The 26920-nt window shown below is 32.7% G+C and overlaps 1 protein-coding gene across 1 annotated transcript in view; it reads right to left on the reverse strand.

The window, feature by feature from the left end:
* Positions 1 to 26920, reverse strand: part of LOC145284000 (uncharacterized) — a 97430-nt gene that overhangs the window by 29172 nt on the left and 41338 nt on the right. The window contains exons 3-5 of the mRNA XM_080133093.1: positions 26030 to 26059; positions 23063 to 23233; positions 19781 to 19926 (exon numbers count right to left, since the gene is read on the reverse strand). Coding sequence (XP_079989219.1) covers positions 19781 to 19926; positions 23063 to 23233; positions 26030 to 26059 — 347 coding nt within the window. The remainder of the gene's footprint in view (positions 1 to 19780; positions 19927 to 23062; positions 23234 to 26029; positions 26060 to 26920) is intronic.

Genomic DNA, 26920 nt, shown 5'->3' on the forward strand with positions numbered 1-26920 from the left:
TCTCCCCCCCCCCCAGCTCCAACGTTTCGAATGCCCCTCTCTCCAACGTTTCAGATATCCTCCTCCCCTCAACGTTTCGAATATATATTTTCCCCCTCACCCCTATGTTTCGGATATTTTTCTCAACCCCACCCACACAACGTTTCAGATATTTTTCTAAACGTTTCGGATATTTTTCTACCCCCCCCCCCCACCGAACGTTTCAGATATTTTTCTTTCTCCCCACCCCCAACGTTTCGGATATTCCTCCCCCTACCTCAACATTTCGGATACTTTTCTCCCCCCCACCTCAACATTTCGGATATTTTTTTGCCCCCCACCCCAACGTTTCAGACCCCCCCCCCACACACACACACAACGTTTCAAATATTCTTCTCTGCTACCCCCACGCCAAACGTTCTGGATATTTTTCCTCCTCACTCCAACATTTCGGATATTGTTCTCCCCCACCCCCTACGTTTCAGATACCCCCCACCCAATATTTCAAATATTTTTTTTTGACCCTCCAACGTTTCAAACCCTCTCCCACGACGTTTCAGCTTCTGAAACCCGACATTTTATGCATATGTGATATTGTGACTTAAGGATTTTTCTTTTGTAACTAGGAATTTTGGAGACTTTTGGGATTCTTTGTAACTTTAATAATAAAAAAAAACAAATATTTTGTGACTTTTTGGCATTTTTGTGTGACCTTTTACATGGTGTACACGATTTGGGGAGAGAACTATCCCCTTCTCCAACCAAATATTCACTAAATAGCGCCCAAGTTCATAAAGTCACAAAGTTTTCGAAAGAGAGGAATCTTTTCAAATCTAAATAATTATTCAATCAAGAAAAGAAATTCTTGATTCCTTACTTGCCACTCAACACATTATAATCAAGTTGATTAAGAAATCATATAATTACCAAAAAGTAAACTTAAAATGTTTCCTCATACAATTTAGAAAATTTGTTGGAAAACCTAATTTTAATCGTTTTTCTTAAAATCAAAAAGAAAATTATCAAAATGCAAAAATGATATATTTTGCCTTATAGAATATAAGACTTATGAATAGACTTCCTCTTAGGGCTGCTGCACACATTTTGCGATAAACTATAGTAAAATGTATTAATTACCAAAGAAGTGTGCATCTCTCTCTCTCTCTCTCTCTCTCTCTCTCTCATATATATATATATATATATATATATATATATATATATATATATATATATATATATATATATATATCATCTGTCCTTCGTGTCCGAAGACAACTTCCTGTGAACCATCATTCTCCACTTGTCACGGTCGCGACTGAGGGTCTGGCAACTTCCAGTAGGGATCAACCTGTCCTTTTAGATTATATATATATATATATATATATATATATATATAATGATTACTTTGTTTAATCACATAAATATACGAAGATATAATTTTGTGCTTAAAGTTTTAAGTATTTACTTCAACAGTGCTCAATACATAAGTAGAGCTAGGTAGAAAATATATATGGCAATTAAGCTACACAGAATATTCCGCATTTAACTTCATGAGAATTTGTTAGGCTTATTGCGAAAAGTTGTGGTTGTCGCTCGTTTATATACACTGAGTTAAAATTAAATGTATTAATTACCAAAGTAGTATATATATATGTGTGTGTGTGTGTGTGTGTGTGTGTGTGTGTGTGTGCACTACTTTGGTAATTAATACATATATATATATATATAGGTGGATTAAGCAATGTAAAGTCACACATTTTAGAAAACATTTTAAAATGTTTTCTAAAATGTATGACTTTATATTGGTCAAGTTTCGTGCTTAAACAAAGCGACAACACGCGGATATAAACAGTTACTGAGACAAGCTTCGACCTCTTATTACATTATTATGAAGAAAAAGAAGAAGAAAACTTAATCGGACTGACATCTCCCTGATGAAGCCATGTTATTGGCGAAAATTCGGAATTTAATAACACCAAAAAAAAAAGTAAATAAAAATCATTTTATCATTTCACAACATTTTCAGGTTTTCAAATTTCTTATATCTATAATATAAAACTGTGTGTGTGTGTGTGTGTGTGTCTGGTCACGAATAGGCTCCTATATGGTTGACGATTCAAAAAAAAACAAAAAAAAAACTGATTACATATAATGATAGAAGATGTATCGAGACACAGGAATGGGTATGTTTGATGTGGCATAATGATGATTCATTAAAATTGTGGGGTCTGCGCACGCGCCTGGTCCACAAAGTATGGAAATAAAAAATTTTAAAATGAAAAAAAAAAAAAAAAACGTTTACAAGTGTTTTTGATATAGATGTACATAAGAATATTTGATAAGTATGTTTTAACTTAAATAGGGATGGTATAATAAAATTGTGGGGTCTGCGTTCGCGCCTGGCCTCCATGGAATGGAAATAGGCACAAACTTTAATTAAGACTTTTCATATCTATCTGTGTAAGTATACTTTGATAATTATGTTTCAGTTTGAAGAAATATGGTATAATAAAATTATGGGGTGTTCGTTCGCGTCTGACCTCCATAGAATGGAAATATGTCACAAAGTTTAACAAGGTTTTTTAATATAGATCCGCAGAATATTGTGATACGTGTTTCAGTGTGAACAGGTATGGTATAATAAATTATGGGGTTTATCTATTTTATTTTTACTTTCATCATATTTTGCTTTGGTTTTGATACCCCCAAATTCGAAGCTATCTCTTTACAATCCTTTCTTTTCATAACCTATCATACTTTCATAAATCAGAGTCCATTTTCTGTAGGCTGTTTTTGAACCCAGTCAACGACGGGTACTTTTGCTAGTATATATATATATATATATATATATATATATATATATATATATGAATTACTTTTAAAAGTTATTCAGAATAGAAACATGATTCTTTTTGAAATTTTGAAATGTCATTTTTTAGAGTGATAAAGGTTTTGATTACGACTTACAAAAGCCTGATGTAAGATGGGGTCGAGTTAGGGTTAGAATGAGTCTTAATATTAATATATTTTCTTTTTTATCACAAACAAGGCTACAATTTGAGACAAAATTTGCAGGTACACTATGTAGGGAGTTGAGCAGCGGTACATACCTCTCTCTGCATGTGTCTCTCTCTCACTCTTATATATAAAAGTCAGAATGTGTGTGTGTGTGTCTGTGTGAGAACACTTCTCAACCTACATACTCAGCGAATTTTGGATCTAACGACTTGAAATTCGGTTTATAGAAAATTCAGACATGTGGAAAACTTTTTAATTCGTTTTCATCCGGAAAAAAAAGTGTTGCTAAGGCGGTCAAAATTGGGAATATATATATATATATATATATATATATATATATATATATATATATGAGAGTAAGAGAGAGAGAGCACCTTTTTTTGGAAATTTTTTAAGTTCCAAATCTTAGCGACTATTGATCAGAATTTAACAAATGAAGGTTGTTTGGAAAGGTAATGATCTGCCTTGTTTTATAGTTATTTCAAATATATCTGCTTATTTTTAATATAATTGTCAGTCACTTCATACACTATGCTTAAATCTAAAATATCATTTTCATCGATCTGTCATGCTTTAGTTCAAAATAAAATTTTCATTGTGCTGTCAATCTTTATTTTGTAAATATTTGTCTTACTCAAATTTAAAATAGCATATTTATCAGTAAACTGCAAATTGGAATAGACGCATCTTAAAATTGAATCTGTTCTGGCATTCTTCGATGGTAGCGGCAGGTTATTTTCTTTCTGCTTACCTCTAAGCTTCAGATTCCAAAACCATGATCGATAATTCTTACGACTATTATTTTGTCGTGTATGTAGTGAGAGATAAACGGAAAAAACGTATATATCGAAATGATATAATCAAAGTTCCTGATAGACAGATGAACTCCAACTTTTCGTCCTGGATATGACCTTAAACTATATTCAGTGGTGAGGCCCCAGCTTGCGGGCTTTAGGGAGTGTGGAGCCATCCTTTAATTACCATTGCTCTCAGGTCCACTCTGACCCGGAATGGTAGTACCTGTTAGGGTCCCAACTATGGGTTAAATAGAAACCGACTTGAAAACAACAAATATATTCTATTAAAAACATTTTCTTCAAAATCAGTGAATTCGGCATTAAATAACCTAAAAAGGGTTGATATGCTGTAAAACAAAAACAACCAAGAACTCCAACTTTTGTGTCAACGTGTGTCACATTCGGGTGAATGCTGTTCACTTTTTTTTTTTTTTTTTTGTCTGGAAGAACTTAATTTTTAATCCCGACTTTTTATAAAAGAGCGCAGATGAGCGCGCATGAAAATATTAGCTGCAGCCAAAGGATGGATAGCAAGCGATTGTATTAGCAGCAGGAGCAGCGTTTGAACGCGTATGCAAATTAACAAGTGTGTTCGAGCTTGCGTCTGAAAAAAAAAACGTAAAAAAGGACACCACGTGGTCAGGGAGAAACAAAGTCGACACCGAAGGAGACGGACGTGTAAAATGAAGGCAAGAATGGGCTAACTGTGGCGAGCGTGCGCTCTGAAGAAAGAGAAACGCGACTAGGTTGAATGGACATGTGGCAGCAAAAGACCTTTAAGTGGGCGTCCAGATCGATAGAAAGACAAACGGTAATAAACGACTTATGTTAAAAAAGAAAGGAAAATCGAATCATATTTCCTGTTTATTTCCTTTGTTTTTTTTTTCGACGACGTGACATTTATCAGTAAACGTAAAAGAAAAAAAAGGATATTATGTGTGTGAATTTGTACTTTAATTCTTTTCTTTAACTTAATTTTCCCCACTCGATGCTAATTTATTCTGTCTTGAAATTTTTATTCATAGAATTTGAATTATTTCCGGTTGCAAAAACATTCATGAACAAAAACATGAAAGAAAAAAAAATAAAATAAGTCCTAAAAAGTGAAAAGTCCAAAGATCTGTATCAAAAACGTCATTACTAAGGATTCTTTTTTTTATTATTTTGCAAATCAAACTGAGAAATAAACGTATCTCATCATGATTTGTTTAATTGATGACAAACGCATAAAAAAAAATGCGTATTTGATGGCAGCTACAATTGAACTTGTTCAGACAAAATGAATAAAAAGAAATTTCGTATCGGATTTTTTTTTTTTTTTTTTTGAGTATTGATACTTTTTATTATGCAAACACTTGTGGCTTAATGGCTAAAGTGCTAAAGTGTTCACCAGTTCTTAGTGAAAGTCTTATGTTGGGTGAAGATTCAATCCTCATTGCAGACGGAATTAATTACGAATTACATAAGACCTCTACCCCATCGTGACAGACGAAACGAGAGCAAGCTAGCCCCATGGAATATAATGTTCTGTCCGAAATTCCCGAGCTTGACAAAATATACCGATAAAAAGATCAGAGGTTATCTCAGCTTAAACGCTATGAGAATAAAATCAAAGATGAGAATAGCATTCGAATAATCCCAAACGATGCGAAAAGTAAATTATCACCATTTTCTGTTTTTTTCTTCTTTAGTTAAATCTCTTCACTTAAAAAAAGAACGAATGTTTTCTTTTTAGAATCCCTCGATTTAAAAAACACATTTTTTTTTGCATCTGCTATACTGTAGAAGGAAGATCAAAAGAAAAGACTATCTCTCCTTATATATAAAAAAGTCTGAGGAAGCTACAGACGGCCAAAAAAAAACGGCCGAGTAGCTGAAACAATAATGTAACTTAACAGAAAGATACGGCAATAAAAAAATAAAACGCGCATATATATATATATATATATATTATTTGGAAACATGAATCTCACAGGTAAGGAATTCATTTCTATAACATGAACAGGCGAGCCAAATTAAGAATAGGAAACTAGATTTAATATCTGTGACATTCTTTCTTAAGATTAAGGGAGGTGGTGTTTGATCAACACAGCTGGGGAGTATTTTTTTTAAACTCTTTCTCAAAGTGTTTTTTAACATGTTTTATTAACTATTTGATCTTATATATATATATATATATATATATATCAGGCTGTCTTTCTGTCTGTCTCTCCATATTTTCAAACTCTATCTCCTCCGAAACTAAAAGTCACAGAGGGGTGATTGATTTTTTACACATTATTCTTTTATGGGTCTTTAGCCGGTTAAAATAGTTTTTAAAGGATCAAAAATGGGTAAAATCGAAAAAAAATCGTTATACATTCACCTTATTTTTAATCAATTTATATGCGTGCCACGTTGGTAGAGTGGTGGCGTCATCAGCTTTGAATGCTACAGTTTCGGTTTCAATTCTAGCTGATGGCATCCCCCCATTTTTTTTTTTTTTTTTTAACTTTTGAAATCATGACTGTATAATAATGTATACGAAATCCGAACAAATTAAAATATCATATTTAAGCGTATTTTACGCCAGGACAAAGCCCCCCCCTTATCCGCTAATATATATATATATATATATATATATATATATATATATATATATGTGTGTGTGTGTGTTTTTAACCTTTAAAACTATATACAAAAAACTTATTTAATTTTTATATTTTTTATCATTCGTTAGAAAAATATTTAGTCAGTAAGTCATTTAATCACCTGCAATCAATGCATCAACTTGCACTCTCAAATTCACTATAGAACTAATGTAATTTAAGGGATCATCAGTTGTTTACCATGAAACATTGTTTCGGGGATTTCAAAACAAAACAGTATATTAAATCATCCAGCAGTGTTGATCAAACGACACCTCTCTAAATCTTAACCTTCACATTAACTACATTACTTAGATAAATACTTTCGCAGTTTTAACAAAAGGTCTACAATCGTATCACGGGGGTCTCCATTCACGCTGAACGTCCACAGAATGCCCCTGCAGCAATATTCTACACATGAAAGATGTCACTGTGGAATTTCCACAGGTTCCAGTAGTATATATACGACAGCGTGTATGTTATTTTCTGTGTCACACTTACATCCGGGTCGTTTAATTGTTGTGTACTTCCATTTCTTGTAATAAATAATTTTACCACGAATTCTTAAGTTTTGGTTTCGATTATAGCTGATGGCACTCAAAACATTTGATTTTTTAATAAATAATTTTACTAAGAATTCTTCATAATTTTGGTTTTGGTTCTGATTTGAGCAGATGGCACCTTAGTAATCTTTATAAATAATTTTATTAAGAATTCTTCATAAGTTTTGGTTTCGGTTTCGGCTGAAGGAACTAAAATTATATATATATATTAACTTTCTTGAAGTTATACATTTGGATTTTACCATCACTGGATTATTTATCTTCCACCAGACTATCCATTCGTGTGTAATCACGTTTTTCTTCACCATATTCCCTCTGCTTAACTTATTTTGTTTTCAAGTAAGATCTTTGACTCACTTGTTGTTTCATCAAATACTTCTGCATGCAAAATCCGATCCCGCATTTTGCTAATTCCTACCCTCTGATGAGAAGGAAAGTATTTCTTCGAAACTCCGCGGATTAAGGACTATCCACTTATCTAGTGTTTCCTTTTCAGATTGAATATGTTTTTAACTCATTTCAAAGTGTTTTTTAACATGTTTTATTAACTGTTTGCTCGTATTATAAGCTCTATTTCCTATTTGGTTTTATCGAGCTTTTATATCTGGCTAAGATAACTTTGTAAACATTAATTCTTTAATATTTATAATATACTTTAATTTTACCATCTTGGATCATTTTGGTAAATTTAATTGTAATTTTTATTTTATATATATATATATATATATATATATATATATATATATATATATATATATATAGTTTCGGATTTGGTTTCGATTTAAGCTGATGAACCCAAGTCATATGGATATATTTTTTATTTTTGAAATCGCAGCTTTATAATATATAAAAATCGATAGAACATTAACTCTATAATAATATATACGAAATCTGCAAGAATTAAAATATCATATTTAAGCGTACTTTACGACCTGGCTATGCCGGACGTCCCTGCTAGCTTGGATGAATACTTTTGCAGTTTTAACAAAATAGCTACAACAATATCACAACGTCTCCATTTATGCTGAACATCTACATAATGCCAACATCAATATGTTACGTCCGAATCAGTCACCTGTGGAATTTCCACTGGTCCAGCCGGTAATTATTATTCTATTAAAACTCAATAGAATTACTTTTTCTTGAGACTTTTTTTTTTTTTTAATTATACTCTTAACACACAAATTACATGTTAAATATACTTTAGTCCTGCAATTGTGTTTTTCTCGAAAAAAAAAAAAACAATTTTTGTTCTGATTGGTTGTAATTTGTAATTAACTGAAGAACTCGTTCATCTCTCTCTCTCGTTCATCTCTCTCTCTCTCTCTCTTTCTCTCTCTCTCCCCGAACTATGTATTTTTGCCTCCTTTCACCCTGTGGATTCAATTATTGTCTGATAGTTTTTAATCTGTGAGGATTTAGAGAAAGAGTGACTCTTTTTAAACTTTGCTATCTCATAGTTGATGTATGCATCAGAAACAGTAAGTCATTTAGCGAAAATAATAAATCTCTTAACTGCTAAATTAGAAATAAAAATCATGATTATTCATTATAGAAAGAAGTTATGTCACATTTTCGAATAAAATCAAAGTAAAATAGTCATAGTAGTTGTGACTCAACGGGTCATAAGATGTCTCATAATTCATAAACGGCTTAAATAATGTTCCATTGTCGACGTTATTTTTGGATGCGTTAAAGCGTATTTATGGTAGGTTCTCTCCATCGATCAATATGTCACGGTTAACTTTAGAACGCCTCTTTGTTTTATCTGTCATGCTTAAGTTTGAAATGGCATTTTCTTTTGTCGATCATGCTTAAGTTTATAATAGCATCTCCGTTGATCCATCATGCTTAGAATGGAAATAGCATTATTAGATGTGCCCATACATCTTTATAAGAAGTTCTTTGTCCATTGATCCGACAAGTTTTTAGTTGGGAATTTCATTATCGTTATTGAATATAAGGATATCCATTTCATTACCACACACACACACTTCTCATGGTCTGTCAGTTCGTTTTACTTCTTTCTTTTTTTTTGGGGAGGGGGAGTACTACTGGACCGATCTGGCTGAAAATCTGTATGCATCTTTATGATAAGAAGTCGTGCTTGTCTACTGTCTGCCATGCTTAAGTTTGTGGGGAAATAAACGAAGATTTGAAAGCCGGAACCTTTTAATGTGTTTGTTTTCAAATTGATTCGCAAGCACGTTATAATACCTCAGCTTTTGAATTTCGTTTGAAGGCAACATGCAATAAAAAGGATATCGTTTTATAATGATGTCCATTTGAAAAAATTGCATTAATATGAAACGACTCGTTATGGAGCTAGTGGATGTTGCAATATTTTCCAATAACATCTGATGTAAACAAACTTTGATATTTTACTTAAAAAAAATAAAGCAATTCAACTTTAGCAATTAGGTTTTTCTTTGCAGTTTTCTAACGCAGAATACCGAATGACATTTTGAAAGTTAAATACGACTGGAGTAGGCAAAATAAAATTCTAATTTTTTTTTCTTTTTTTTTTTTTAAGAAAAATTTGTAAAATTTAACTTTCTATTTTGTCCAATTTGAACGAGAAAATATTTTAAGAAATGAATGTTGACTTTTCTATCTGTTTTTTTTTTATTAATATTAGTATTTCTTAATTAATTTATAATGTTTCGAGTTGCTAGCAGGGAAATTAGCGTTTAGGAAGAAAATAAAGAATTTCCTTTCTTAATTGCATAATTATTTAGATTAGTAAATGGTCTATTTATTTATTTGTTTTTTTTTATTTCTCCTTTCCGTTTTTTTTTTTTTTTTAAACTTTTTAACTTTGAGCTGAGCTGTTATGTTATTTATTTATTAAGTTAATAGGTGCCTAGATGCTGAAAAGCCTTCCATTCTAATAGGTTCTTTATAAAAAGCTCATTAAAAATCAGTGAAAACGGCGTAAAAAAAAAGAAAAAAAAAGTAAAAATTAATTTCTCTGAAAACTAGTGAATCTAAAATGAAATAGTTAATAAAAATGCACTGCACTTGATATCCCATCTTTTGCAAATCAAAAATTGTCTCTAAAATAAAGTTGTCATTAAAACGATTGAAATTGTCATTCAAATTTTCATTAATACAATTAAACATCATTAGTTTTTTTAACAAAAAGTACTTTTCCCCCCATGCTTCCGTTCAATCTTGAAAGACAAAGATGTAGAGGGAGCTGCGCGTGTAATTATGAGGCAAGGGTTGCGCAATCACCAACCACAACCCTAACCCTAACCCTAACCACACTTCTCCTGAATCGGCACTGTTTGGATCTAGTAGCAAGGAGAAGATCAGGACGACTGGAAACAATGCCGGGATAAGCGGAGAGCACATACAGCACCTGGAAGTTTCAAATGGTCACCATTTAGTACTGACCAGGTTCAACGTTGCTTAACTTCGGTGATCCAGCGGAAACTGGTGTGTCAACGTGATTATGCCGTACTTTATTAGATTAAAAAAAAGTATAGATACCTTACTTTTTGCTTTTATTGTTTTATTTTTTTAACCCCCCCCCCAAACAAAGCATATTGCGATTTGGAACGTAAGGTGCTACTATTTTGGATTGTGTCTAATAATGGACAACGGGGAGTTGAGCAACAAGATGTCTGTTCTAATTCCAATTAAACTTCATCAGGTTACTAGAGTTAAGGAAGCAGAAAACAGGGAGGGAATTTTTATATCTAGCAGTCCGAGGAAGAAACTATTAGAATGGAACACTTTCCAGCATCTAAGGGCTTCAGTAGTGGAAAGGTGAGATTTTGCTACTTGTAATATTAGTATGTACATCGACGGAGCAGATGTGCTATGAGTTCATCAGGGCACATTCTATTAAGATACTTGTAAAACAGACTTTTCTTATAAACAGACATCTTCTTTTACCTACACCAATAATACAATAATTTGCAGCACAAGTTTCCAATGCAGACATATACATTATTCCTTGCTAAAATTGCCATCATAGATACGTTGGTGAAACCCAGCGTAAATTAGCAGAAAGGCTAATGAGTATAACAGAGATATAAGAAATAGCAATTCTCTAAGTGCATATATATATATATATATATATATATATATATATATATATATATATATTATTATTAACTTTTATATATATATATATATATTATTATAGGCACCGCCAAAACTGGGGGGGGGGGCAGGTCAGTACTTTTTGACAGACCGTCTTTTTAAAAATCTACCAAAAATCAGGTAATTATCCGATCAATACGAAATTTTCAGCGATTATTAGGAGAAGAGTGAACTTTATAACAGTGTACTTATTTTTCATAAACGATATTTATATATATATTTTTTTTGCTTACAACCCCCCCCCTTGTTTTGAAGTGGGAACAAATATGCTTAAAATAATCATCTGAAACTGAACACAAGATATTGTGTTGTTGTAAGGGACAGAATTATAGATTTAAAAAAAAAAATTGTTTGCATACCTTATTTTGACGTCTGAATATCAGAACTTCGATTGTGTTTAATTATCCCGCTTTTGAGTTTTGAAGTGTGAAATTCGGTGAATATGTTAAGTAAAATAATTAATTTAAGTTAAGCAAAACAAAAAAAAAAATTTTTTAATATTTATACGAAAAAAGCCATTTTAAAATTTTTGATAAATAAATTAACAATTTTTTTTTAGCGAGCCGAATAATGCATGACCATTATTAAACAGGGCATGCTTTGAATAATCGATACAAAAAAAAAATTTGATAAATATTGTGCCCTTTGTGTTAAAAATAGCATCATTTTTTTCGATCCCGTTTGAAAACGTTTGCCGCCTTTCGACTACGGTGGACCAAACGCGCTGAAATATTTTTTTTTTTATTCTGCTTTAAATTGCCTCCCTCCCATTTTGGGGAGCCTGGCCCCCACACACATACACATTAAAAACCAAACTCATACAAATGGTCACCCATCTGGTACTGGCCAGCCTCAGCTTAATAATACATTGAAATTTTCGTCACTGAAAAATAAGTTTTTTTTTTGGCCTGTTTGGTCTTCCATAGTTTTCTTCTTAGCAAACGCAAACGTAAACAGTGTCGATTTAGACTCTAGATGGACGCGAAATATCTAGTTACCTATATGAATAAGTGGAATTATTTGAAATTCAGGTACTTATATGATAATATTTTTGCATATTCTCTTAGAAAATCATCCTAAATCTTAGACAATAAATAAATTAATTATTTCAAAACCCTTTTTTTTTTTTAAATATTTATGTACGTTTATTGTACAAGACAAAAAATGTCAATTGTTAACTTTTTGGGAAAATTTAACATTTAAAATTTAATTAAAAATAGTCGAAAAAGTTTTACATTATTCTGTTTTCTATATGATAAAATTCAGGGTTTTATCTCTCTGGAAAAAAAAGTTACTCAGAAATAATGGATTTTAATAAATGTAATTTCGTTTTAAAAAACAACAACTTGATTTTGCGGCCATTTTTGGCGGTGCCTATAACTTTTATATATATATATATATATATATATATATATATTAACTTTTATATATATATTATTAACTTTTATATATATATTATTAACTTTATATATATATTAACTTTATATGTATATATTATTAACTTTATATATATTGATATATATATCAATATAGCTATATATATAAAAGAGAAAATGTGTGTACGTATGTTTGTATGCGTGTTTTTGTGTCCGCTAAAACTTTCGACAGAACAAAAATCAACAAACTCGGTAGCTTATTGAAGCTCTATCCTTCGCCCGAAAAATATCGAAAAATTGGCCCAAAACGTTAATTTTTTTCACCCTGAAATCAACAATTTTCTACAGGGGAGGGGGTCAACAAAAACCGTCCTCTTATGACAAGATCGGTTCTACGCATGCGTCAGATGACGTCGTGACCTGATTTAGTTTAATAGTTGAAGAATTGACTAAATTTCATGTACGTATTGTTAGGTCAGTTGGTTGGAGCGTTGGGTCATTATCTAAACGTTTTGGGTTCGAATTGTAGTGTGAGATGCCTTTTTTTTTTTCGATTTTTAAAATTTTAATATTGAAGCAGAGTTATTTAAGTCATTTTTTACGTAACGTTCGATTTTCTGGGTTTTTTGTTTTTTTTACTTCGCTTATTCTTAGGTTTTCATTAACACCCCCACCTCCGACCGACCACACACACCCCAAAACACCCGGGTACTCACCGATTTTTTAAATTTTAATATCGAAACAGGCTTATTCAAGACATTTTTCACGTGTTTTTTTTTTTGGGGGGGTAGTTTTAAGTTCGTTTTTCTGTTTTTTTCTGTTTTTTCGATTTTTACATTTAACATCGTTCGTTTGCCTTACGTTAGTTTTTCTTTTGTGTGTGTGTGTGTGTGTGTGTGTGTGTGTGTGTGTGTGTGTTTTTTCGGTGTTTTGATTACCCACCGCCCGGGTACCCCCCCCGCTTTATTTTTCAGATAGGTTTTAACGTTCTTTTTTGTTTTCTTTTTTTACTTCGCTTATTCTTAGGTTTTCATTAACAACCACACACACCTACAAACACTCGTGCAACGCCGGGTACCCCCCCCCCCGCTAGTATATATATATATATATATATATATATATATATATATATATATATATATATATAAAGTTAAAATACAAAGGAAAATAGTTACTTATTAATGTGGATAAGCAATGTAATATGGGTTGAGAATAAAAAATAGAATAAAATTATAAATCTGAATTTGGTTTAAATATAAGGTTATAATAATATGATTTTAATAAAAGATAACAATTTTATATATATATATATATATATATATATATATATATATATATATATATATACTTGTACTTTTTTGTAGAAAAAGAAATCCCATACAGTGCTCTATTATTAGGGAAAAACCTTTCTCGAAATAAGAGCAATATATTTTTTGTATAATATATACAGGAATTTACATTTATATCGGTAGTCGGTACCGACGGTTTCAAGAGATGAGAGTCGGCTGAAGAGAGCCTGAGGCGGATATTAAGAGCAGTCCTCAACTACCGGGCTTGAAACCGTCGGTACCGACTACCGATATAAATGTAAATTCCTGTATATATTATACAATATATATATATATATATATATATATATATATATATATTGTATTCAGACGATATCAAAACATCGTTAAACTCACTACTCGTTCAAGCAGCCGCCAATAGCGTAATGGTTAGGAGCCTTGACTGCCGTGAAAACGGTCGGGTTTCAATCCTGGCTTGAGGTAGTTGCCTGTCTAGCCGCACTGATGAGCTGTGAAACAGCGAAACAGTACTGTATGTGGATGACTATATATATATATATATATATATATATATATATATATATATATATATAAGATGGAAATATTTGAAAATATGATATATTAATAATAACTGGCAAATGAAATTGTGTTAAGTAGGTTTTATTCAATTCATATGACGTTTTGGTAGATGTATTCGTTCTCCACTAAAAACAGAGTGAGAAAACCAACGGTTATTAATTTGAAATCAATTTTACAAAAGAATACAGTAAATGTGCAGCCAGAACAAAAGATGATAGCAAAATGGAAGGGGAATATACTGTAGAAAACTTGAAAAGAAAATGAGTGACATTTTAAAATGGTTTACCGGAAGACGAAATACAAATATCGAAGGAAATTTGTCATGCGAAATATGAGCACATCTACAAGATTTATGATTTTTGATGCGATGGAATTTTTTGGGTAATCGTGAAGAAAGAGAGAGCCTGTTTCCTCGGTTTGACTATAGGTGGCGTTACTGTCTGTCCACCCCGTTACGGAAGCACAAAATGTATATAATGCCACTCTTGAAATAAAAATAAATGTTTTGGTTATATTTTAATTTTAAACGTTTTTTTTTTTTTTTTTTTTTTTTTTTCAAACATGTTTACGTTTTTTTTTGTTTTTGCAAACATATAAGTTTTATTTTTTTCAAACATTTACGTTTTGATGCTTGTTTATTTTCAAACATTTACGTTTTTTTTTTTGCAAGTATAAACTAAATGTTTTTGCTATATTTTTCTTTCAAACATATTTATGGGTACAACCGTTTTTCCGCGAGTATTTTTTACGCTCTTATGATTAAAAAAAAAAAAATCAACGTTTTTTTTTTAAATCTTTTTTTTTATGGACCCCTCTCTTTTTTTTCTTACTTTTCTGCACTTATTTTACCTTTTCCGCGAGTAGTTATATATATATATATATATATATATATATATATATATATATATATGAAAAAGGATATTGTAAAACCTGAATCTTACTTGAAACTACAATTTAAAAATAGCGCGGTACAATAAGTGCATAAGCAAACTTTTCAAAAAGAAAAATATTTCAAAAATATTTAGTTTATGCTTGCAAAAAAAAAAAAAAAAAAAAACCTTAAATGTTTGAAAAAAAAAACAAGCCACGTAAATGTTTGGAAAAATAAAACTTAAATATGTTTGCAAAAACAAAAATAAACGTAAATATGTTTGAGGAAAACACCCCAAACTTAAATATGTTTGCAAAAAGAAAAAAAAAAAAACATGCTTAAAATTAAAATATAACAAAAACATTTATTTTTATTTCACGGGTGGCACATTTTGTGCTTCCGTAGCTGGGTGGACAGACAGTAACGCCACCTATAGTCAAACGGAGGAAACAGGCTCTGTCTTTCTTCACGATTACCATTTTTTGTATATAAAAGCATGCGTATGAGAGAGGAAAATTGTGTGCGCGCATGCGTATACTAAACACCTCTGTCCGTTTTATTATTAAAGTGAATTCGTTGTTTGGTTGTTTTGTTTTACGGCATATCAACCCTTTTCAGGTTATTTAATGCCGAATCCAAAGATTTTGAAGAAAATTTACTGCTATTTTTTTTTAGATTAGGTCCACCTCCACAATTTTCTTTTAAATGGCGACTTTTCTAAGTTTTCTACTATGCTGAATACGGAAATCGCATTGAAATTTTGCAGAAATAAGTAGTTATCGAGATATGAAAAGTTGCATTACGCATTGTATTCTTTGGTGGCCATCGTTTTACGCGCGTGCGACATAAAAAAATATACGCTCGTAGCAAATTTGGTTTATAGGGTATTTAGACATGTTTAAATGCTTCTAAATTCTTTTAAAATTTCAAAGACTCACGGAGTAACTCCTGTACTATTTCTACGGTTAATAAAAGATAAAAAATGGTTATGAAGAAACCAAAATGATTCCTGGTTGACGTAAGTGAGTAATTAAGTTGTTTGGTTGGTTAGTTTTACGGCATATCAACCCTTTTCAGGTTATTTAATGCCGAATCTAAAAATTTTGAAGCAAATTTTTTTAATAGAATATATTTGTTGTTTTCAAGTTGGTTTCTATTTTTAACTCATAGTTGGAACCCTAACAGGTACTACCACTCCGGGTCAGACTGGATCTGGGAGCAATGGTAATTAAAGGGTGGCTCCACATTCTCCAAAGCCCGCAAGCTGCGGCCTCATCACTGGATATAGTTTAAGGTCATATGCAGGATCAAAGTGAATTCGTAGGAATCAACCTTGTACAAGTTTCAGAGCATACATACTAGTTAGTTGCATTCTATTTACCGAAAATCAGAGAAAAGGAAGGAACTTCTGCAACACTAGCATAAAAACTGATTACAAATGAAAAATTCAAAATAAACTAAGATGTTCCACGATTTTTTTTTTCAATTTTGACCCATTTTTGAACCCTTAAAAACTATTTTAACCGGCTAAAGACCCATAAAAGAATGATCCATAAAAAATCCAATCATTTGAGGCCCCTAGCGCCGCTTTGCGACTTTTAGTTTTAGAAAAGATAGTTTGAAAACATGGAGACAGAGAGACAGACAGAGAGACGTATAGCTTTTTATAGATTAGATATATCGAAGGAAAGAAGACAGAATCTTGGTTTGGATGTTTTGAAGGTCAACAACGGTATTGTTCCTATTTACAATGCCTCCCCACGGGACAGAGTTAGACACTAGGGTCGTTTTTTTAATGTGGAGAAAAGGTACAAAAATAAAAAAATTGTCTCAGTCGTGAAGGATTTCTCCTCCACTGACAGAGAACAAGAAATTGAAGTGCAGCATCTGAAGAGCAGATACTACACTGTGATCTTGTCCCGAAGGCCAAGAAGTATTTATTTGCTTCCCCACTGAGCAAATTAGACACAAAGCCGTTTTTTAATGTGGAGAGAGAGGGGGAGGGGAAAGGGGACCAGCTCTCGATGGGTGGGAAATGGGAGCTGGATAGTGACAATTGGTATGAAGGGTTGCCGCTACATTGACCAAGGTCTGATATGTGGAGTTACCCCCACATATGGTCTTTGCTTGCAGTATCTGCCGGAACAGATACTACACTTTGAGATATTAAATTCTTTATTCATGTTAACAAAAATACATTGAAAATCAACAATACACTTCGATCTCGGCCTGAAGGCCAAGAAACTTGTTTTTTCACTAAAAGTTGCTCATGATTTAATTGAGAGTATGAGAGCCAATGATGAGATTAGCAGGCGCCCTGCATATTCACATGGACTATTTAACAAGATATTTTCCTAAAAAAGAATTGAATCATTTCTGAAAATAAATTATTGTAAATAAATGCAGCACAGTAGAACCCTGGGATACGCCATTAATCCGTTCTGGGGTTAGGATCGTAAGGTCAAATCGTCGTATGTTGGGGCCTTAGCAAAATTTTATACAGTACATATTAAAAATTAGTAACAAAATACAATACAGTGTATAATACACATGTATATAATCAAATATATTTCACAAGAAACACTCGACTAGCTAAAAACACTATCAATAATTCCCCCCACTCTTTATCTGTGCCTAAACCTAAACGTAGATTCCATGATCAAAGCTTCTTTCTTAGAACTGCACGCCTGTGGAATTGTTTTCCGTTTTCCTGCTTTCCAGCTGTCTATAATATGGTTGTCTTCAAGTCTAATGTGAACAAGTTTCTGATGAGCCGTTCCACTTAAGTTAACAAATTTACCGAACTTCCATTACTATCGATTACTATATTGTCATTTTGACTACTGTACACTCTTTAACCCTTATCCTTGAGTGGCGTATCGGCCTTGATAAGTTGTGACGCCTATGTAAAAAAAAAATAATAATAAATAAATAACCTTATAAATAACACTGTAAAGCGGGGTAAATACCATAACCAGGGGTTGGAAAAATATTGTATTCCACATCGTAACCTGAAAAGAAACGTATCCTAGGGCCACTATATCACAGGGTTTTTGCATTCTGTCAACAAGCAAATTGTTAGAACGGCGAACTTTCGCAGTCAATGGTGACCAAAAGTCTCAGGTTTGAACTTCAACATCAATATGTTAGCTGTATATAGCCACACTGATGACTTTTTAAGAGCAAAATGCATGTCTGTGGATAATCTGTGTAATAATCTATACATCTGTAAAAGTGAGAATGTGTGTGCATGAGGACACTTCTCAACGAATTTTAGATATACAGACATGAAATTTGGAATATAGACTATTCAGACATGTGAAAAAATTTTTAATTGGTTTTTATCCGGAAAAAGAACTGCAAAGGGGTAAAAAAAAAATTGCAGCAGTCAATCCGTCAAAAGGAAATAAAGTGCGTTTTGACATGATTAAAATCCGAAAATTCAGAAGATTCAAAATGGCGTAATGTAAACATATTATAAGGTATTTACAGCTTATATTTTAATCCTGTCAAAATGCATTTTATTTCCTTTGAGTGCTGCTATTTCTTCTGATTAGTTAAGGGCAAAATAGATTCACTAATTGATATAATAATTAAGTGATTGATTTTGTGCTATGAAACAAATACTGCCAAAAATTGTAAATGTCAACTGAATTAAAGGAATAAATTGTAAGATGGTCAACATCATGAACTTTGGAATATAGCCTTTTGTCATTCATTCACTATATTGCTCTGTAATTACATTGAGCTTCCTGAATAAGGGTTGGTATTTATTATAAGGAAATAAAGTATATTTCCATAGAAATATATATATTTAATAGTACAGAAGTTCAGAAAAACATTGGTACCGTCGGTTTCAAGCCCAACATAAAGTGGCCAGTTAATGGTAAAATGTAAACGTAACTGGTCCCCTTTATGTTGGGCTTGAAACCGACGGTACTAATGTTTTTCTGAACTTCTGTACTATTAAATAAATAACTATTAAGCACTTATATCGAAAAGGTTTTTCTTTGCAATTGAGCACTTTGTTGGAATTCTTTCCCCCCAAAACAGTAAACAAATATATATATATATATATATATATATATATATATATATATATATATATATATATATAGGTTTCAGTTTTCGAGGGTAATTCTTGGCCTGAAGACGTAATCTCCCCAATAACGGGTGATTACAGAAACATGTATGCACATATGTAGCCATCAATGTTTGTATAAATAAATTTTATATATATATATATATATATATATATTTACCAGTGGTGAAAAAACCGGACTAGAGTACTCAATGTGTAGCCAGAGCAGTATATAGGAAATTTATTACTGTGAGTCCAGAATGAGTTTACATATTGTTTAGCTGGAGGAAGATCCTCAAAAAGAGGAAAAATCCAACTAGCATCGTCAGAATTCAAATTTCCTATATATATATATATATATATATATATATATATATATATATATATATACTGATTGTTTTTGTTTAATACCATTTCCTTTTTTAAATATTATCTTTGGTTAGCGACACCAAACCTCCTTTCTCCACATTCATTTTTCCATACTTACTTCTAATGGGTATGAAACTGAATCGATTTGATGTTCAGACCCAATGTCGTCTTGTGGACCCCAGTGAAAATGTAACTGCGCAGTTTTGTAAACATTTGGAAGACCGCCATTAGTTATGTAAAACTTTCCAACCGTCTTTACTTTAACTGAAAAGAAATAAAAGATTCAATGTGCAACAAGTATTTAATGCGGTTTTATTTACTATCAAATAAAAAAAAGTATCGTTAAATAAAAACAACTTGAAATGTGCTTCTTCTTGATTTCTTTATTTCAACATTCAAAGTTCTTACCATGTAATTAATTAACGGTACTTGTACAGTTTAGTGAAGACATTAAAAATGAAAATATCGAAAAAAGGTTATATTGCACGCATCCGTTATGGAATGAAGTTCTCTGAAAAAAAATTTCATTTCATTAAGTATTTTTTTTTTTTTTTTTTTTTTTTACAGCGAAAAAACAATTTATAATACCGAGCAAAAGGTTAAATTTTTAGGAAGAAAAGCTTGGATTAAAGATGGGGGGAGGGAGTGTCGGCGCTTTTACTGGAGTTATCTCCCATGGCGTTTATAAATTTAAACAAAAATTTAAATAAAATCCAAGATGTCTGCCTTCAACGCGCTCTCATAAAAACGTGTTTTTCCGCTGTAAAAGAAAAAAAAAATATTCGATGAAATTAAATGAAATTTTTTTTTCAGAGATCTTCAGTCCAAAACAGATACGTACAATATAACCTTTTTTTTTTCGATATTTTCATTTTTTAATGTCTTCACTAAACTGTACAAGTACCTAATTAATAATAGTCTAGATCAGAGTTGCCCAAATTTTAGGACACTATGGAGCCCCTGAGCAGGGCAAAATTTTTTCACGAAGCACTAACAAAATCAGTTTCAAAATGAAGAACATTGAAGGAAACACACATATTAATGTGAATCCCGCGTGACCAAATGCGCCGTTCCGACATTTAAAAAACTACCGTAGAAACCACAAACGGACTTCTACTTGCTGATTCTCTGCTCCAACAACAACATGTCAAAAAAAAAAAAAAAAAAGAAAGGCATACTGAAGATGAAGGTTTCCTTCGAAATATATTTATGAATTTCAATATAAATTTCAAACAAAATAAATGTCTGTTTATTTTGTAATACTGTGTTGTTTCGGCTTCAAACGTATCTAATACCGTTTTTTTTTTATTGATCTTGTCTCAGTCATGAAGGATTTCTCCTCTACTGACTGAGGTCCTGGATATGATCTTAAACTATATCCGATGGTGAGACTCCAGCTTGCGGGCTTTGAAGAGCGTGAAGCCACCCTTTAATTACCATTGCTCCCCAGGTGCTCCCGGAGTGGTAGTACCTGTTAGGGTCCCAACTATGGGTTAAATAGAAACCGACTTGAAAAAAAAAAAAAAAATATATATATATATATATATATATATATATATATATATATATATATTTTCCATTAAAATTTTTTTTCTTAAAAATCACTGGATTCGGCATTAGGTAACCTGAAAAGGGTTGATATGCCGTAAAGCAAAAACAACCAATCAATCTACTGACTGAGGACAGAAAAGGTGAACTACAGCACCAGAACAGATAGTGTGATCTTGGCCTGAAAGCCAAGAACTTTAGGAGAATGTTAGCATGTCACGTGATGGCAAATGTCGTTTCTCCAATAATATTTTCTATTATGATGATCCCATCATCAATGTGATATGCTTCATGATGAAATCTTTTTCGATAACTGTAATGTTACGGGGGGGGGGGATTTTCGTCTTTTATTATTATTAAAAAACTAACTTCAAATGTGCTGCTTCTTGATTCCTTTATTTCAACATTTAAAGTTCTTAACATGAAATAATTAGCAATAATCACTAATTATTAATAGTCTAAATCAGGGTTTCCAAAACTTTAGCACACCATGGAGCTCCTGAGCATGGCAAAAGTTTTTCCCAAAGCACTAACAAGATAATTTCTAAAATAAATATGAAAAATATTAATTTCAAATTTTAACTTATACTTGTTCATTAGTTGTTCCTGTTTGTGATTTTATTATATTTTTGTGTTTACAATTATTTTTTTGTTTTTGATTAATCAAAAATTGTTACATTTTTTGTTAATTTATTTTTTATTTTTTTAGTTTTTCATGAACCATCCTGAAACTCTTTACACCTGTAGTTATGTATCGTATCTCTTTACAGAAAAAAAGATCAATAATTAAATGTCTGCAGTCATTTTTTTTTTTTTTATATAAAACATTTGGTCCTCTTTGAGAAAGGGTTTCCAGGGCCCCTCAGCTTACACCTGTAGTTATGTATCGTATCTATTTCCAATAAAAAAAAGTTCAATAAATGTCTGCAGCCATTTAATTTTTCCATGTAAAGCATTTTGTCCTCTTTAAGAAAGGGCTTCCGGAGCACCTCAGCCTCACTCACGGACCCCCAGGGCTCCATAGAGCCCACTTTATGAAATCCTGGTTTAGATTGTACATCATCATATCGTATGAATTTGGAGATTCTATTGTTGCATTGGTTTTCCCGATATTTGTCTGGTCAGAATTATTTCTAGAAAGACATCAAATACTTACAAGTAGAACCACGTGAAGGTTGCCAACATCCTAAATGAAAATGAGTTTGTGGAAAGGACTAGATTTGAACAGGTTGTTGGTCCATATCATTAACAACTTGACCACCATCACTTACATGATAGTACGTAAGCAAATATCACCTAATAGAATGGTTGCACTTAAATCTGTCTGTCTGTAGAGTCAGTCCTACCTCACGGCACATTTCACAAGCATTTGAAAATAATAGGCCACTTAACCAAACCTTGACAGACAGTATAGCCTGAACAAAGATGGGCGGCAACAGAACTGCTGCATGACGGACATAGTGGCCCAAGAACCTGAAAATGGTTGTGGAATCTTTTTTTTTTTTTGGGTAGATGGTGCATAATTGGTTTGATGGTTTGTACAAACCATGAACAAAGCTTCTTTCTTAGAATTGCACGCCTGTGAAACTCTGTTCCATCTGCCTGCTTCCCTCCGGACTACAACTTGGATATCTTCAAGTCCAATGTTAACAAATTCCTAATGAACCGCCCCCTTAATCAAACACTTCATCAAATATCCACACTAACGTATGTACTTGCAATAACCCTTATCCCTGAGTGGCTTCCGGGCCTTGATAAGTGGTGATCACTGTGTAAAAAAAAACAACAAAAAAAAAACTTTTCTACAATAGATTGTTAAAAAAAAAGGGGAATGCGCCATTATTATTCTCACCTGTATGTCCGTTGTTAATGACGATCATGTGATCTTGCGGATGCGGTGGATCAAACCAGATGGCAAAATTTGTCAGCTTTGGTTCATGGATCGTTTCCTTGGAAATGATGTTGATAGGAGATTGTCTTTTGCCGGAACAGGTTGTGAATAATTTATGCCAGAATTCAGGACCTGAAATATTTGAGAGGAAAAGAGATATTTTAAAATAACATCCAACGAAACATAAATTCTTGCATGTATATGCAGTTTTTGCAATATCAGAAAGAAATCAAAATAGAAACTGTAATATTAATGTAATTGCGATTACATTCTCCATAAACAAGACTTTTCTTGACATCTTTCTGTTGTGGAGACGCCCACTAATTAACATAGGCGGGTGAGTGAGATATATAAAGGCATCAATCACCAATACCGGGGGAGTCCGGCAACGACCGCCAAATAGGCAAGACGCCTATGCTGCCTCTAGTAAGACATGCAACACGCCACCTGTCGGAATATCTCCTACTGAAGTATATCTGAAGACATGTAAATATGTATATAACTTTTCTTCCTAATATATTATTGTATACCTTTACTTTTGTGTTCTTGTTAATTATTTGTGCAGACACAACACTTTCTATTGATTCAATGCTATTTCAAACTTAAGCTTGACATATTACATACTGTTCTGTGCGCCATTTATTTTTGCTGTTACATTCGACCCTGTTGATAGGAACTCTCCCTGGTGCATTATGTAGGCAGATAGATGCCAAGTTCCATTTTTTTCTAAAATTTTTACATGTCAGCAGCTGTTTATATCGGCTAAAAACCAAATCGAATTTGTTACACATAACAAAGTATCCTATATATCAAGTTTGAAGTCTGTAACCTAAGAATTGATAGACTAATTTAATAGAAACTGTTCCACACACGCAGCGCCACAACAAAGTATGTAGATTGGAAGATCTGTGGAGAGATGCAACGAGATAGGTTGTCGAACATCTGGGAACATGGACCACCACCGATAACATCAAATGGAAAAGTTACAGTGTTCTACGACAAAAACATACAGGCGGGCAGGTACATAAAAGACAAGGCCATCGAGCCAGATATAGTAATATGGAACAAGCCCGAAAGGACTGCACTCATTATCGATGTCACAGTTCCAAATGACTTTGGCCTTAATAGAGCAGATCGGGAAAAGATAACAATGGCGATAAGGAGGCAGTTTATCAGGAATTTGTTTATGTTGGACTTGAAGACATCTAAGTTGTAGTCAGGTGGGAAACAGGCAAACAGAAGAGAGTCCCACAGGCGTGCACTTCTAGGAAAGAAACTTTGTTCCCGGAATCTATATTTTGATTTAGGCATAGATAAACAATGGGGAAAATTATTGACAGTGGTTTCAGCTAGATGGGTGTTTTTCCTGAAAGATTGGCGAGGGGGGGACCAGAGATTGGAGCTCAGACGAACACTTGCCATGGAAATAACGATAAAACAAAGACAGGCTCGCAACGTCTCTTCTATGGGAGAGAGGTTGCAGGGAAGAGAAAAGGGCATCCCCCCACTAAGCCACAAATTCTATTTTGTACTCTGTCAAGGCAGGATAGGCTGTGTTTAGAAGCTCCTGCCAAGATGTGGCAACAGTACTTCATCCTTGGACGTACTTGGCTTTTATATAGATAGAGAATTGCATCAGCAGTGAGATATCTTCTGGAGCGGTAGAAGGATTCTACCATTTTTCCAGCGACCTTGGCAAGTCTTTTCAACAGGGATGCACAATATCCTCAACTCTTTTTAATTACGCGATCAATTACATCTTTAATTGTGCGTTCCGGGACTATTTAGGGTTGGCTGGTGTGTTAAAATGGAAGCACTTACAAAATTATAGAATATTAAACCTAGTGATGGGACGATTCCAATATTTTTCTCGATTCTGATACAGTTACCGATTCCGATTCTTTTATAAGTCTCTAATTATTTAACTATGAGATTATTTTCCTCGATTTTCGTAAAAACACATGTTAAATATGCAGATATTTTCCTAAACATCAAAATATGCTTTTTGAAAGATGATCTATCGATTTTTAGCTTTACTGGTATTTTAAAATCAATAAGTTTTTATTATTTTGTCATTATTACCAGCAATGGAAGAATTTGCTTTAAACAAAATTCAATAAAAAAAAAGACAAAAGAATCGTTTTGGCATCGGTAAATAGGCATCAGTTTTTCCGATTCTGACACGGATTCTGACGTCTCCAAATCTTCCGATTTTCCCGATTTCCAATTCCGATTAAATAATCCCAGCACTAATCAAACCATTTACTGTCATTTGATCAGGTTTCTGTTATTTCATACATTTTGACAACCAAGTGCTTTTCTTGTTATATCAATGAAATATACGCTCTACAACTTATAAAAAGAAAACATCTTTTGTTTCACTGTCATACTATACTACTGCAGTACACTACTTAAATACAGTTAAGCATTTCAGTACTAGATGCTTTCAAGGAGGCTACAGAAACTGAACCCCAAATATTCAAATTTAGAAGGGAGAGATCATCCAAATTATCTCCCTTTCTCATAATATTTCTCGCTAACAGGACTTAGAGCCTTTTGAGTGCATACATGAAGTTAGTTCTCCACACTACACTATAATCACATTGACTAATGTATACACATTAATCCTTATCCTCGAGTGGCCTCCGGGCCTTGATAAGTTGTTATTCTTGTGTTAAAAAAAAAAAAAAAAAAATCACCAGAACTCTGCACACATGTTATGTTTCAGTCAAACTCTCAGTAGTCCCGTCAATAACTTGATGGCGTTTGTGTTGCTATTTAAGTTTCATTTTTTTTTTTTTAAACATATGTTATTATAATGTATAGTTCTACAAAAATTCTAGTGGAAAATATTTACTGCTTGAATGATATGAAATGAATGAACGCTTCTCTATTAAACATGAAATGAATATTTAAAATCTGACTCACCTGCTTTGCCTTTATAGCCCCATTTATTTCCTGAAAAAGATAAAAAAATAATTTCTTTAATTGCTGATAATCAGTGTATACGATTGATAACGTTGATTTTTAGAGCAATTCTGAATTTTTTTAGATGAGATGTGAATGTTGGTATTGTTTTGGTTAATCGGACAATTATTCACATCTTGGGGGTTATTAGCACAACGTTTCGGTCGCTGCATCCCACGACCTTCTTCGGGTGTTAAATACATGTTTCCATTTCTCTACTAAGGAAAAGAGGAATTACTAAAGAAAGAATTCGGACTGTGGGTTTGAGGGTAGGCCTGTAGATCATCAGGAAAGTTCAATCTTTAGGGGTCACAGTGGTTTTTCTTTTCTTTTTTTTTAACGAAAATAAACGTGAGATATCGATCCTCTGTTTCGTAAAACATTTTTTTCATTAATATCAACAATTAGCATAGATATCCCGTGAAATCGAGTCATACGAAAGCCTTAAAAAAATAATATCTGAGTGACCCCTGAAGATTGAACTTTGTTTATAATCTGCAGACACACCCTCAAACCCACAGTCGAATTCTTGCAATACTGAGCTAACCCCTCTTTTCCTTTGTAGAGAAAAGGAAACATGTATTCAACATCCGAAGAAGGTTGCAGGGTACAGCGGCTAAAACGTTGTCCCAGTAACATCCAAGGTGAGAATAATCGTCCGAGTAACCCAAACAATACAAACATGGATTTTAGAGTTAACAAACCATATTTGTGTGAGGTATCCCTTCGTGGGTTCCATAATCTGTCAATTACTGAAGGAACCTTTTTTTGTTTGTTTGTTTTTTTCATATGTAGTATTGATTTCAAAAGATGTTTTTTTAAAAAAAAAAAAAAATGACTTGGGTGCCATCA

Source organism: Euprymna scolopes, chromosome 8 (assembly GCF_053919585.1).
Source record: "Euprymna scolopes isolate OS-2025 chromosome 8, ASM5391958v1, whole genome shotgun sequence".
NCBI lineage: Eukaryota > Metazoa > Mollusca > Cephalopoda > Sepiida > Sepiolidae > Euprymna > Euprymna scolopes.